Source organism: Borostomias antarcticus (genome assembly GCF_949987555.1).
Source record: "Borostomias antarcticus genome assembly, chromosome: 7".
NCBI lineage: Eukaryota > Metazoa > Chordata > Actinopteri > Stomiiformes > Stomiidae > Borostomias > Borostomias antarcticus.
Genome location: NC_140240.1, coordinates 21,998,779 through 22,010,261, shown reverse-complemented (window position 1 = coordinate 22,010,261; position 11,483 = coordinate 21,998,779). Strand labels below are relative to the sequence as shown.

The 11,483-nt window shown below is 43.6% G+C and overlaps 1 protein-coding gene and 1 pseudogene across 2 annotated transcripts; one reads left to right on the top strand and one right to left on the bottom strand.

Moving 5' to 3' along the window:
* Positions 1–223: 223 nt before the first annotated feature.
* Positions 224–2,248, bottom strand: LOC311311191 (E3 ubiquitin-protein ligase TRIM39-like; annotated as a pseudogene). The gene has a single exon. The product of its transcript is annotated as an E3 ubiquitin-protein ligase TRIM39-like (transcript).
* Positions 2,249–6,332: 4,084 nt separating this feature from the next.
* cUnh6orf120 (chromosome Un C6orf120 homolog) lies at positions 6,333–10,474 on the top strand. Its single transcript, XM_084441284.1, has 2 exons — positions 6,333–6,413; positions 8,093–10,474. Exon 2 carries the CDS (start codon positions 8,151–8,153, stop codon positions 8,706–8,708), a length of 558 nt encoding a protein of 185 aa, XP_084297410.1. The 5' UTR covers positions 6,333–6,413; positions 8,093–8,150; the 3' UTR covers positions 8,709–10,474.
* Positions 10,475–11,483: the final 1,009 nt, after the last annotated feature.

Genomic DNA, 11,483 nt, shown 5'->3' with positions numbered 1-11,483 from the left:
TTACTGTAGCTTGCACACTGGCACCTTGTTAAATATCTAACATATAGATGAGCAAACCTCTGTCTATCTGCATCGGTTTCCATTTTCATCTGACACCGTCAGCCTTACGGCATCCATATTTGGCACGGATACTGGCAGGGGTCCCGGAGATTAATAAAATAACTACCTACCCAACCAACCATGCTGGTTTGATTGACATATTACCAAGCATCACATAGATGACAACATCAATGACGTGGTGCATAGTCCTTCAAAATGCATAATGATTGTTGCAAACAAATTTCCGATGTCAATTTGCAAGATAAAAACTTTAAGCAATAGTTTTGCTAGAGTTGAAGCGCGCTCCTGTCATCTCGTTGATCGTTTGGTATAAGGCGCCAATCCGAGCTGTCTTAAATCAGTCTTTTTCTCGTCTTGACTTTCCGATAAAATCAAACGTTTAATATTATTGGAAGTTTGGCTCATGCAGATGACCCTGCATGATCCCAGTCTTTGCAAAATCGTATAGTCTGCAACCAAAAACATGACACATTGTCATTAGATGTGAGAGGGTGTCAAACTTTAGTCTTTTAAAAGTATTTCCGATGTCTTCTAGCGTATTGTAGGCATAAAGAGCATTTCAGTTATAATATGTCAGTCAGACACTAAGGGTTGACAGGAGTGATGATCATGGGGGTAGTGTTTTTACCATTGTTGAAGTATGGGTAGAGATTCTCAGTGAAGACGCAGCCAGTGAAAGAGTAGATATGAGAGCTGGCCTCCGCATCATAGAAGAAGACCTGACCCTCCTCATAATCCACAAACACCCCCACCTTCTGGGGCCTGTCCCTCAGGGTGAGGTGGACATCAGGGCCGGCCAGAGCCTTGTACGTTTGTCCATTCTCCATCTGTACAGTCCAGAGTCCATTCAGAGGGCACTGTGGTGTAACCCCCTTCCTGTTGACAGACTCTAGCCACTCCTATAATCCACTGAGTCTTCCCCTTAACCTGCACCTCGTAGTAGAACCTCCCAGAGGAGAAGCCCTGCTTTCCCAGGACGTTGAGAGTGATATTAAACCTCTCTGGGTTGTCGGGGAGTTGGTTCTTTCTGAATCCATGTCGCACTAGTTTCCCATCTTCAGACAGGGTGAGTTCGGGGTGAGCCGTGTCCGGGTCCAGAGTCACATCCACCGCATACTGCTGCATCAGCTTCAGCTTGACTCCAGACAGCTTCTCCGTCTCGTTCCTGAGTGTCTCCTCCAGGTGAGACGCAGCCATCTCCACGCTCAGATCACCCTTGACCCTGACCTCAGACCAGTCCTTGGTGGGCGGAGGGAGCCTCAGGGGCAGGAAGCTCTGGAGGAAGTGCAGGTGGTCCTCAGTGCGCGAGAGCTGCTCCAGATCAGTGCTTCTCCTCTGTAACTCTGTGATTTCCTTCTCCAGATCTTCGACGAACCCTTCGGCCTGTTCCTCTGCCGCTTTCTGTTTCTCCTCAATCGCCTTGATGAGCTCAGCCTGGCTTTTCTCAATGGAGCGCACCAGCGCACTGAAGACCTCCACGCTGACTGATATCTCCTTTTCAGCGTTTCTCTTGCTGGCCTCTACTGAGAGTTTGATCTTTTTAATCTTCTCCCATCTCTCCTGGATCATCTGCTGTAGGTCTCCCCCAGTCTTCCTCAGTTGAATCTTCCTCTCTCTACACTCCTCCTCTAGCGGGACGGCGTTGTGGGTCTTGTGGTCTGTCTCGGTACAGAACTGACACACACGTCTCGTCAGTCCTACAGAACAGCTCTAGGAGTCTCTCGTGCTTCTTACACAGCCTGTCCTCCAGGTTCTTCACATGGTCGATCAGCTTGTGTCTCTTCAGGGCTGGGGCGATCAGGTGAGGCTCCAGGTGAGTCTCACAGAAGGAGGCCAGACACACCAGGCAGGACTTGAGGGCCCGTGGCTTCGTCCCGGCGCAGATGTCACATGACACCTCTCCATGTTTGGCAGGGCGTTGGTCTGAGCCTGTAGCTTTCACTTGAACTGACTTCTTAAACTGGGCAGCCATCTCGGAAATAAAGGTATTGACAAAGAGTTCTGGTCTCCTATCAAAAGTCTTTTTACACACGGGACACTGGCACGGGTCATTGCTGTCCCAGTATGTCCCGATGCAGGCCATGCAGAAGTTGTGTCCACATGGAATAGAGACAGGCAGAGTGAAGACATCCAAACAGACGGAGCAGAGAAACTGCTCCTCAGACAGCAGACTGCTGGGTGTGGCCATACCTGGACACAGAGCAAAGACGAAACCATTAACACCTGTACAAGAGGGCAACAGTGAAACCATAGACCATTTGCTGGTATGAGACGTCCCTAAATAGTAACAGATACTGAGTTTTTAGACTGGCCTCAATAGATTAGTTTAAACACACTGTAACGTGCTGTAACACTCATCTAACCAGTGTGTAAAATCAGTCTGTAATAATATCGTAATTCAGACATTACATGACCAAAACTGAGTTGACACTCACCTGTCAGTGTGAATCTCTCCACTCACTGGTTCGTATTTGTATGGTTGCTTCGCTGTCCACTCCTTGGCAACAAAAGGGAAAAATGACAATCTTTGTAGTTATTCTTTAAATAAAATATCTCTGTGGGCCACAGTACATTTCACAGATGCCAGTAGGCTGCTCAACTTTAGTTTCATTTTCGTTTAACTGAAAATGGATTTGGCGTTCCTCCTCTCCTAACAACATTACGTAGTTTGTGTCGTCTTACTGGTGAAAAATTAACTATTTAGCCTGCATGACTACAATCTCTAGAAAAAGACAGATTAACAGATTGGTATGCCTACCAATCAAAGGTACTGATAATTACACACATATCATTGGTTAATGTGCAAAAGCACCAAGTGTCAAAAAACTAAATAGTTAAAGCAACTTAAGCACTTAAAGCAAGGTTAGAAGAGACCCGGCCGAGTCACATGCGTGTCTGGCTGGGGTGAGAAGGCGATAATCCAATGGAATTGTGTGTGTGTGTGTGTGTGTGTGTGTGTGCGTGTGTGCGTGCTTGTGCGTGTATGTGTAAAGAAAAAAAGTCATATTGAGTGAAATAAATGATTCCTTCGCCTATGACTTTGACAGCTTTGAGTAACAAGAAACTAGGTAACCAGGCCATTATATTGCGACATCTTGTTCCACAGTATTTCACAATACATACTGTAGTAAATCATCTTAAATCCGGGCACAGGTATGTCATTGCTCTATAATGTTCAAAGTCCACCTTTATTCTGGCTTTCACCTCCTTAACTGCATATGTGTGGAGTAAACAACTGCTAGGTTGAGACTCACATATAATCTCGCTAGACCACCTGACAATTTGGTTGAGAGAGTTTTTGTTTTGCAGAGACAGGTTACCAAACCGCAAGTCACACGGGAAAAAGACAAGGTTACTTCAATAAACGCCAGATAAAAGAGGGTCATCGACATGATTTTATCAATGTGGAAACTGGACTGTTTTCTGAGACAAAACCAACACTGGTGGCCCTTTTTATGCGTGGCTGTAAGCCAGCGCACCTAGGATAGTGTTGGTCCGGTTATCACTCCCTCCCTCCGTTGAATGTTGACCTGCATTTCTCTGTTGGCACCACAAGAGGCAGTAGTCCCAGCGCACCAAAATAAAGAAGCACACCAAAATCAACCCACTGATCTTCACTCTACTTCACAAGTAGAGTAGCTGTGAAAGGCCCCGTTGGAGATGATTTTATTGGACTATACCCCAAACCTCCACACGTTTTTATCCCTTACCTTTGTCCAGAAACAGAAATTGAACCAATTGCAGCAAAATAGCTAACGTTAAAGGAATAATCAGTGTAACTGCTTTAGCCACTGACCGCTGCCATTAATGTTATGGAAGCTGCTGCTAGTTGTTGTGAGCTCATGATCTAACTGGCTATCCCACTCTTATTGTGCTGGATTAGCATCGGAAGCATTGGAACTGATGTGTCCAGGCGACAAGACCTATCTTAATTTATAAGACCTTATTTAATGTCATTTCAATTCACAGCTATTTCAGTGGCATGACTAGCTTCCGTTCTACCAGTTCTGAACAGAAACAAGCCAGCCATGCACATGAGCCAGGCTGGACCTGGCCTGGTTACCGACTGCCTCACAGTTCTTCTCTGTAGGTCAATTAACATTCTGTGACTGAAACAAGTCTGTGACTAAAACAAGCCTGTGATTAAAACAAGCCTGTGATTAAAACAAGCCTGTGACTAAAACAAGCCTGTGACTAAAACAAGCCTGTGATTAAAACAAGCCTGTGACTAAAACAAGCCTGTGACTAAAACAAGCCTGTGGTTGAAACAAGTCTGTGACTGAGACAACTCTTATTGGAAAATTACATATAATATACATAATTATTTATTGGTTAATTTATAATTATATTATTATTATTACTGTCTTTCTGCTTTGGCAACATGTTTTCATATGAAACGTCATGCCAATAAAGCTATTTGACTTGATCTTCCTAAGATCATTTCTTCACATGGTCTTTAATGATTGTAGAATTGTTAGTTGAAGTGATTAGTTAACAATTACTAACATCTATGATCATATCCTTTATTCTGGATGTGTTAAGCTCCAAGAAAGATCTGTCACACCATGTGACAAACTCATCAGTGACAGGGCCGTGGCTGGTCTCATTGTCGTGTAGCAGACTCCACAATGACTGTATCATCTGCTAATTTCAAAATGGTCGTATTCTCATGTTTACTTTGTTACTCGTGTTCAAGTTCACTTTATTTGTTGTCCCCATAGGGCGATTTTGTTTACAGCACACGTAAATCATACATCATCACAGTTAAAAACAGCACAACAGGAACAGATTGACAATGAGAGTGAATATAATATACCGTGACAGGTAAGAAACTCAACCATTAACTCCTAAATAAAAGAAATAGAGACTGGCCAGCAAGAATAAATAAGTGCTGTGTACAGAATATGAAGGAAGGGTGAGAGAACACAGCCCTGGGCTGAGCCAGTATAAGAGCATAATGAAACTGATAAAGCGCCATTTACTTTCACTCTTTGTGTTCTGTTTGTCAGAAAATCCAGTATCCAGCCCATCGGACTGTAGGTTTTATTCCCCTCTGGGTGTTTAAACAAAAGGTTGAGTAGAGTGATTGTGTGCCCTGCCTATTGTCCTGCCTATTGCATAGGGTCGAGGGTATGCTCGCTTTCCCTCACAAGCTCTGTCTTTGCAAGCTTTTCATCACGAGAATGTATACAGTATGTATGTATGTACAAAGTTGTATCTGTTTATCTCACTTCTGTAACGCACAAACCCCCGCTCGCCGCGACTATTAAAGTTAATCTTATCTTAAGTGAGGGCAAGTGAGTGGATGCTGCTTTGAGGAACAGGGGTAATCACAGGTTAGGTACACGTAGTAGGTTCAGAGACATATTGGAAATACAATGGAAATGCACATCACTTCAGTAAAGAGAAAGGAAGGACTTTTTGACTTCTCTCTGCTCCAGGATGAAGTGCTAAGTTTACATCCAAGTCCTTCAACTTCATCTCTAAAGTCAAACTGATCAAATCTCAGGTAGAATTTGTTAATCGGTACTCTTCTACACCATCATCGAGTCCATCCTCACCACCTCTATCACCATCTGGTACTCCGCCGCTTCAGCCAAAGATGGGGCCAAACTGCAGTGAGTCATCCGCTCCACTGAGAGGGTGATCGGCTACAACCTGCCCTCCCTCCTGGTCCTGCACAACTCCAGGACCCTGAAGCTGGATAGAAAGATTGTGGCCATCTCCTCCAACCCTGGCCACAATCTCTTCATACCACTCCCCTCGGGCAGGAGACAGAGGTCCATCAGGACCAAGACCTCACACCATAAAAACACTAAAAACACATAAAAAACAAATATCACATAACACACACTGTATATATAAACTTCCCACACACATTATGCTTGTACACTCACTGTCTGATCACACTCCATTTTGCAGTTATTTGTATTTTGCACTGGTCATTTGCACCGTCTTGTCTTTGCACTGCCTGTCTTGTCCCTGCACCCTGTCCAATGTTGTCTCAATGTTCTTGTTATGCACCATTGACTGAAGAAAAATCTTCCTCCTAATAATAAATATGCACGATTACAAGTAGTCTTGCTTGCAGAAAGAACACCAATAATCATAAAAAGTATGCAAGATTACCATAGTGTTCTTTCTTTCAGCAAGCACACTAATAACTGATTTCCCCCTCTTCTCAAACAGTGTGGCCTAGCAGCCTACGGTACTTTTATTTTGAAGTGAACAATACGGTACCGGAAATGATTACACCTCTGCTAGACTGTCAAGCCAACTGCTCATGGATAGTTGTTAATACATCCATGTTGCTAACTAACTAACTAGCTAGCTTACCGAATCCAAATGTGCGGGTAAGTAAACTATGTAGCCACCTATTGGGATACTATTTCACAAACACACACATAGATACATGTGTTTTCTATAAAAAATGTTTACAAATGGCTGCTTTTTATTCTAACTTGGCAATGCCTGTGAGATAGCTAAGCTAGCTAGCACTAGCTAACGTAGCCGAGCTAGCGAATGACAGCATACTCGTCAGACGGCTATCTAGCTTGTCTCCCACCACTGGGTGGATGCATTAAAGTTGGGAATTAGCTAGTTTATTATTCGGTAACTGCTCTTACTGTGTGCATTAGGATACTGTTTAGCTGTTTAGCACACACCTGACTTGCTAGATCTTTGTGATCTTCTACGTTAACAGGTCCAGCGTGAACAGAGACTAACTAGCTAAGTTATTCATAGAGCATAGCCAGGATCGCAGTTCGTTAGGTGTCAGCTTGTGCCTGACTTAACCAAGCTAGTGAATCATGATCAACACTTCTGTCAGTTTTCCCCCGTGTGAAAATGCTATCGAATATCAATATCATTCAATCCAGTAACACTGACTGGATATATAGACAGATGTATTTGACCCATACGTAACTTAGCCTTCATTTATCTACAGTATTTAACTCATCTGCACAACTTCACCTACTCCCCCAGCATTCCATCCCATACTTTTTACCTTTTATTCAGGTCTTAACCACGACTGGTATTCTGGTCTAAATTACGACTGGACATGCATATAGACAACAACACTACACTTGAACCGACACTCGGAACAATTTATCATCATGCACAACTATATAGCTATACTGTATACTCGAACGCTACTTAATTACGCTTCCTATCATGGACACAGACATAGTCATCCGTGATCAGAAGGGATAAGTAGGATGATACTAAGAGACGACGGATAGTATAGTAAATTGCCAGTTTGGGAACCTTTAAATGTCTAGCTGAGTACCTAGGACTGGAATGAGGAGCTGATTAGTGTAACCGAGTGAATCGTGAGTCCTCGTGGAGTGAGTGTAGTCCTCCAAGGTAGTGGAAGCGTGTGACTGGTGAAACTCACTGCCCTAGTATAAAGAATGTGACCCTGCTGAAAGGGATATCTCTCTTGGCTGGCATAGGTGTTAGCACATCCGACTTGCAAGCGCAAGGTTGCAGATTTGTGTCCCGCCCTGGACAATCCCTTGATATAGGTCAAATGAACTAGAAACACAACGCAGACAAGAGTACTACGCACCTATAAGATACTGGACAAGCGATTACAAGAATTCCAATGTACCTGTACCCGTACTTGTTACACATGGCAAATAAACTTTCTACTCTGACATTCTGGTCTAAACTACAACTGGTATTCTGGTATAAACTACGACTGATAGTCAGGTCTAAGCTATGACTGGTATTCTGGTCTAAACTACGACTGGTATTCTGGTATTTCCATTGGCTGGCATGACATGGGTCCATTAAATATGTGTTGTATGCTAGAGCAGCACGCTATGAAATTCACATCTGAAGAGTGGAAGAGAATTAGCTCTCTGTTATTTATCAATAATGATCAGTTAACGGCAGTTCGGACACCTCAAATGAAAGCCGTATTCACTCCCAGATGGGTTTTCCCGTACGAAGCTCTTAAGCTTGCTAAGTTGTGCATCGTGCCCATGCAGGCGTACATCATGGATTTCCTTTTTGTCGTGTTTCCCAGGTTATCAACAGATGGTAGAGTGATGGTGACATCCAGCCGGTGACCGACCGTCTCCACTATGGTCCTGTGGTGGCGTCTCCTGGCGGTGGCCGTCCTCGTGTGCCAGGCTGGCGCCTTCCTCCGCGCTCCAGAGGAGGACGCCGTCCCCGACGAGTGGCTGCTGCTGCACGTGGTCCAGGGCCACATCGGCGCCGGCAACTACAGCTACCTGCGTCTCAACCACGACGGCCGGATCGTCCTGCAGATGAGAAGCCTCAAGGGAGACGCTGACCTGTACGTGTCCGACAAGACCCTGCGGCCGAGCTTTGACACCTACAAGCTGCAGTCGGTGACGTGCGGCCAGGACGTGGTGGTGGTGCCCGGGGACTTCACCAGGCCCGTGGGCATCGGCATCTACGGCCACCCGTCCCACCTGGAGAGCGAGTTTGAGATGCGCGTGTTTTACGATCAGACTGCCCTCTTGGACCCGTTCGATAAGAGCCTGTACCCCTCCGAGGGCGGACGAGGGCCGCAGAAACACCACCAAGCCCCGGAGGAAGACTTTCAGGAGGAGGAGTCCATCTTTTGGACTATTCTGATTGGACTTCTTAAGATTATACTTGAAATTTTGTTCTGAAAAATTGTTGCCATAATGAAAGAACCAGAGCATTTAGAGGGAAGGAGGATGTTTTTGTTGTTGATGTCGGGCCTCGTGTGTTTGTGTAGCGTAAATCTGGCCTCTTAGGATCTGACTTTTTGTACAGAATTTAACTTGTGGAATGTTTTTTTTGAGTGGAACATATTTTCATAATTAAATTGATTATCTGTGACTAAGGCTTTGCGGGGCAATTTCCCAGATGAAGCCTAGTCCTGCGCTGGTAGTTATGAAGCTTCTCAAATTGTGCCAGAAGATTATAAAAGCGATGTGACCAAATGTTGTTACAAGGCTACACACTTATTTCTCCTGCAGCAGGACTGTCAGTTTCAGTACACACGCACGTACGTTGTATTAACAATTCATTTTGATTGACAATACTGCAAATTGTCAAGCCTGGTTTATGGTTGAAATTCTGTCTGCGATGTCAACAGTGATTTTACAAGAACATGTACCATAAAACAAGCTTTAGCCCTACAGAAAAAAATAACGATGATTGACCTTACAATTATGTCTAAATTTCATTGATTTTATAGTCTAATATACAGTAGGCTATTCTAATATTCTAAGACTACACAGGCCTTAAGTGTGACAAAGGCTATGACTGTGTTAGATATTGAATCCTCATCACAAACGAAGGACAGCCATCTTTATACTGTATCCTTTGGCTTGAAATGTGTTGTGAAACAAGAAATCCATTCATGAGTTGGTATAGGAAACTTAATATCACAATTTCACTGCCTATTTGAAGTGATTTTTTGTTTTGTTTGGTAAATTGATTCCCAGGAGTAATTCTGTGAGGCTTGTTATCTACCAGCTATATCTGGAGAAACAATCAACTGTCGATAGAAGATGTTTTAGTCTAAGATCAGCATTTCTCTACATTATGTAGGAAAACCAGTCCTTTATGTCGCTTGTCAACCAACTACCTTCTACAATATAAGCAGAGGCTTATCTGGGAAATTATTAAATCAAACCACTGGTCTTAATGGTCCCATATCTGTGTATCCGAGTTGAAATGGTTTGGCTCACTCATGTGGTTGAAATACCACCATTCGGCGCCATTGAATTCCTAGCATTTTGGTAGTGCAGGTAGTTCTGTGATTCCGGAAGGTGGTCATATTCTATAAGTTAGAGGACCAGGGGTGAGTTCAATCTGAAAACGGTGTGTACCGTTTTGCTACGGTTTCCAGGTTGAGCGACACATTTTCTCTGTGTTACCCAATCAGCAGTGTTCCAACGCACGCACCCACCGTTTCCATTTCAATAAACGTTTTGCTATGTTTTGTCGGGGCTGAACTCAGCCCAGTGTTTAGCCCAGTGAGAGCCCAGTGTGGGAGGAAGCAATGCTGATGACAACGTTGACGTCCGATCTATGTTGCAGAATTGGGATTTATGGTGGGAAATCAACACTATGGAAGTTTGTGTGACAGGTAGTGCCTAATCTTTTAGCTTGTGGGCTGCTAAGGCACCGTTTCATGGGTCTCGGGAAATGGAAAGGTTCCGTATTTTATCCAAATTGTTAAGAGGGTTCCAAATCTGCACAAATTATTTCAAATGTGTCGTTAACGGGAACAGTCTGATGGGTTTCTACATTAAATCATTTGTTCGTGTGAGCCTAATTAAATAACAAGCTCTAAATTTCTCCTGACTTATGCAAAATAAAAAAAGTCATTGTAGGCCTACCCACTGAGCAATGTTGAACAGTGCCTTTGATGATAAATGTACTGGCTGAATGGCAATGCCACGTCACATGCAAGTAATTTTTGTAAAATTTTCAAATAAAGATAATAAATTATCTTTGCAAACTGATGTTTTTACACTCTGCTCCAATACTTTGCTTTTTGTATTGCAATAATTTAAGTGCACTGCTGCCCAACTTAAAAATTGTCGTTTAAAATGGGAGTGCAGTGAATGGGAATGAGGAAAGCATGAGTGTCCAGATCTGCTGGTGAGCTTGTCTTCTGCTGGTGAGCTTTGTGGTCTGACTGCACGCCAGCCTGGCCAGCTCATTTCATCACAGCTCTTTAGTTCATTGAGGTATGTATAACTGAAAGAATATGATAATAATATAATATGTTTGAATAGATAAAGAATATTCTTATCAGAATTCGGTGTATTTGCAAAGTACATTTTCACATACAAGAAATTTGACTGGAGGGGGCACAGAGGACTTGCAAGAAGCACAATAAAACAGGTTAAACATAAAAAAAATTAGAAATGAAGTAGTGAGACTATTATGAGGCTGTACATGGCTATAGATAAATTATAGATTATGAGGTTATATGAATGTTTACATTTACATTCATTTAGCTGACACTTTTATCCAAAGCGACTTGCATTTAATGTTGGAAAGGCCAATGTACTACTACTTGCCAGAACTCACAAGTGCATGTCCTTTCTTAAACAAGTGACTAAGAGCATAGTGCTGAAAGCAAAGTGCAAGGATAGCAATCGAAAATACAATAGGTGCTTAAGAGGGCGAATCGTGGCAGTACTTCTTGAAAAGATTAGTTTTGAGCCTGCGGCAAAAGATGGGCAGCGACTGCTGTCCTGAGGTCAGTAGGCAGTTCGTTCCACCACTGTGGGGCAGAACAGAGAAGAGCTTGACCGTTTCGATCGACCACAGGGGCCTCGGAGTGATGGGACAACCAGTCGCCCTGAGGTGGCAGAGCGTAGCGGTCGGGAGGGGGTGTAGAGTTTGACCATGGCCTGGAGGTAGGAGGGGGCTGTTCCTTTCATTACCCTGTAGGCTAG

What these genes read in the sequence shown, in the direction of transcription:
- cUnh6orf120 (XM_084441284.1), top strand. Translation starts at nt 8,151, where the DNA reads ATGGTCCTGTGGTGGCGTCTCCTGGCGGTGGCCGTCCTCGTGTGCCAG.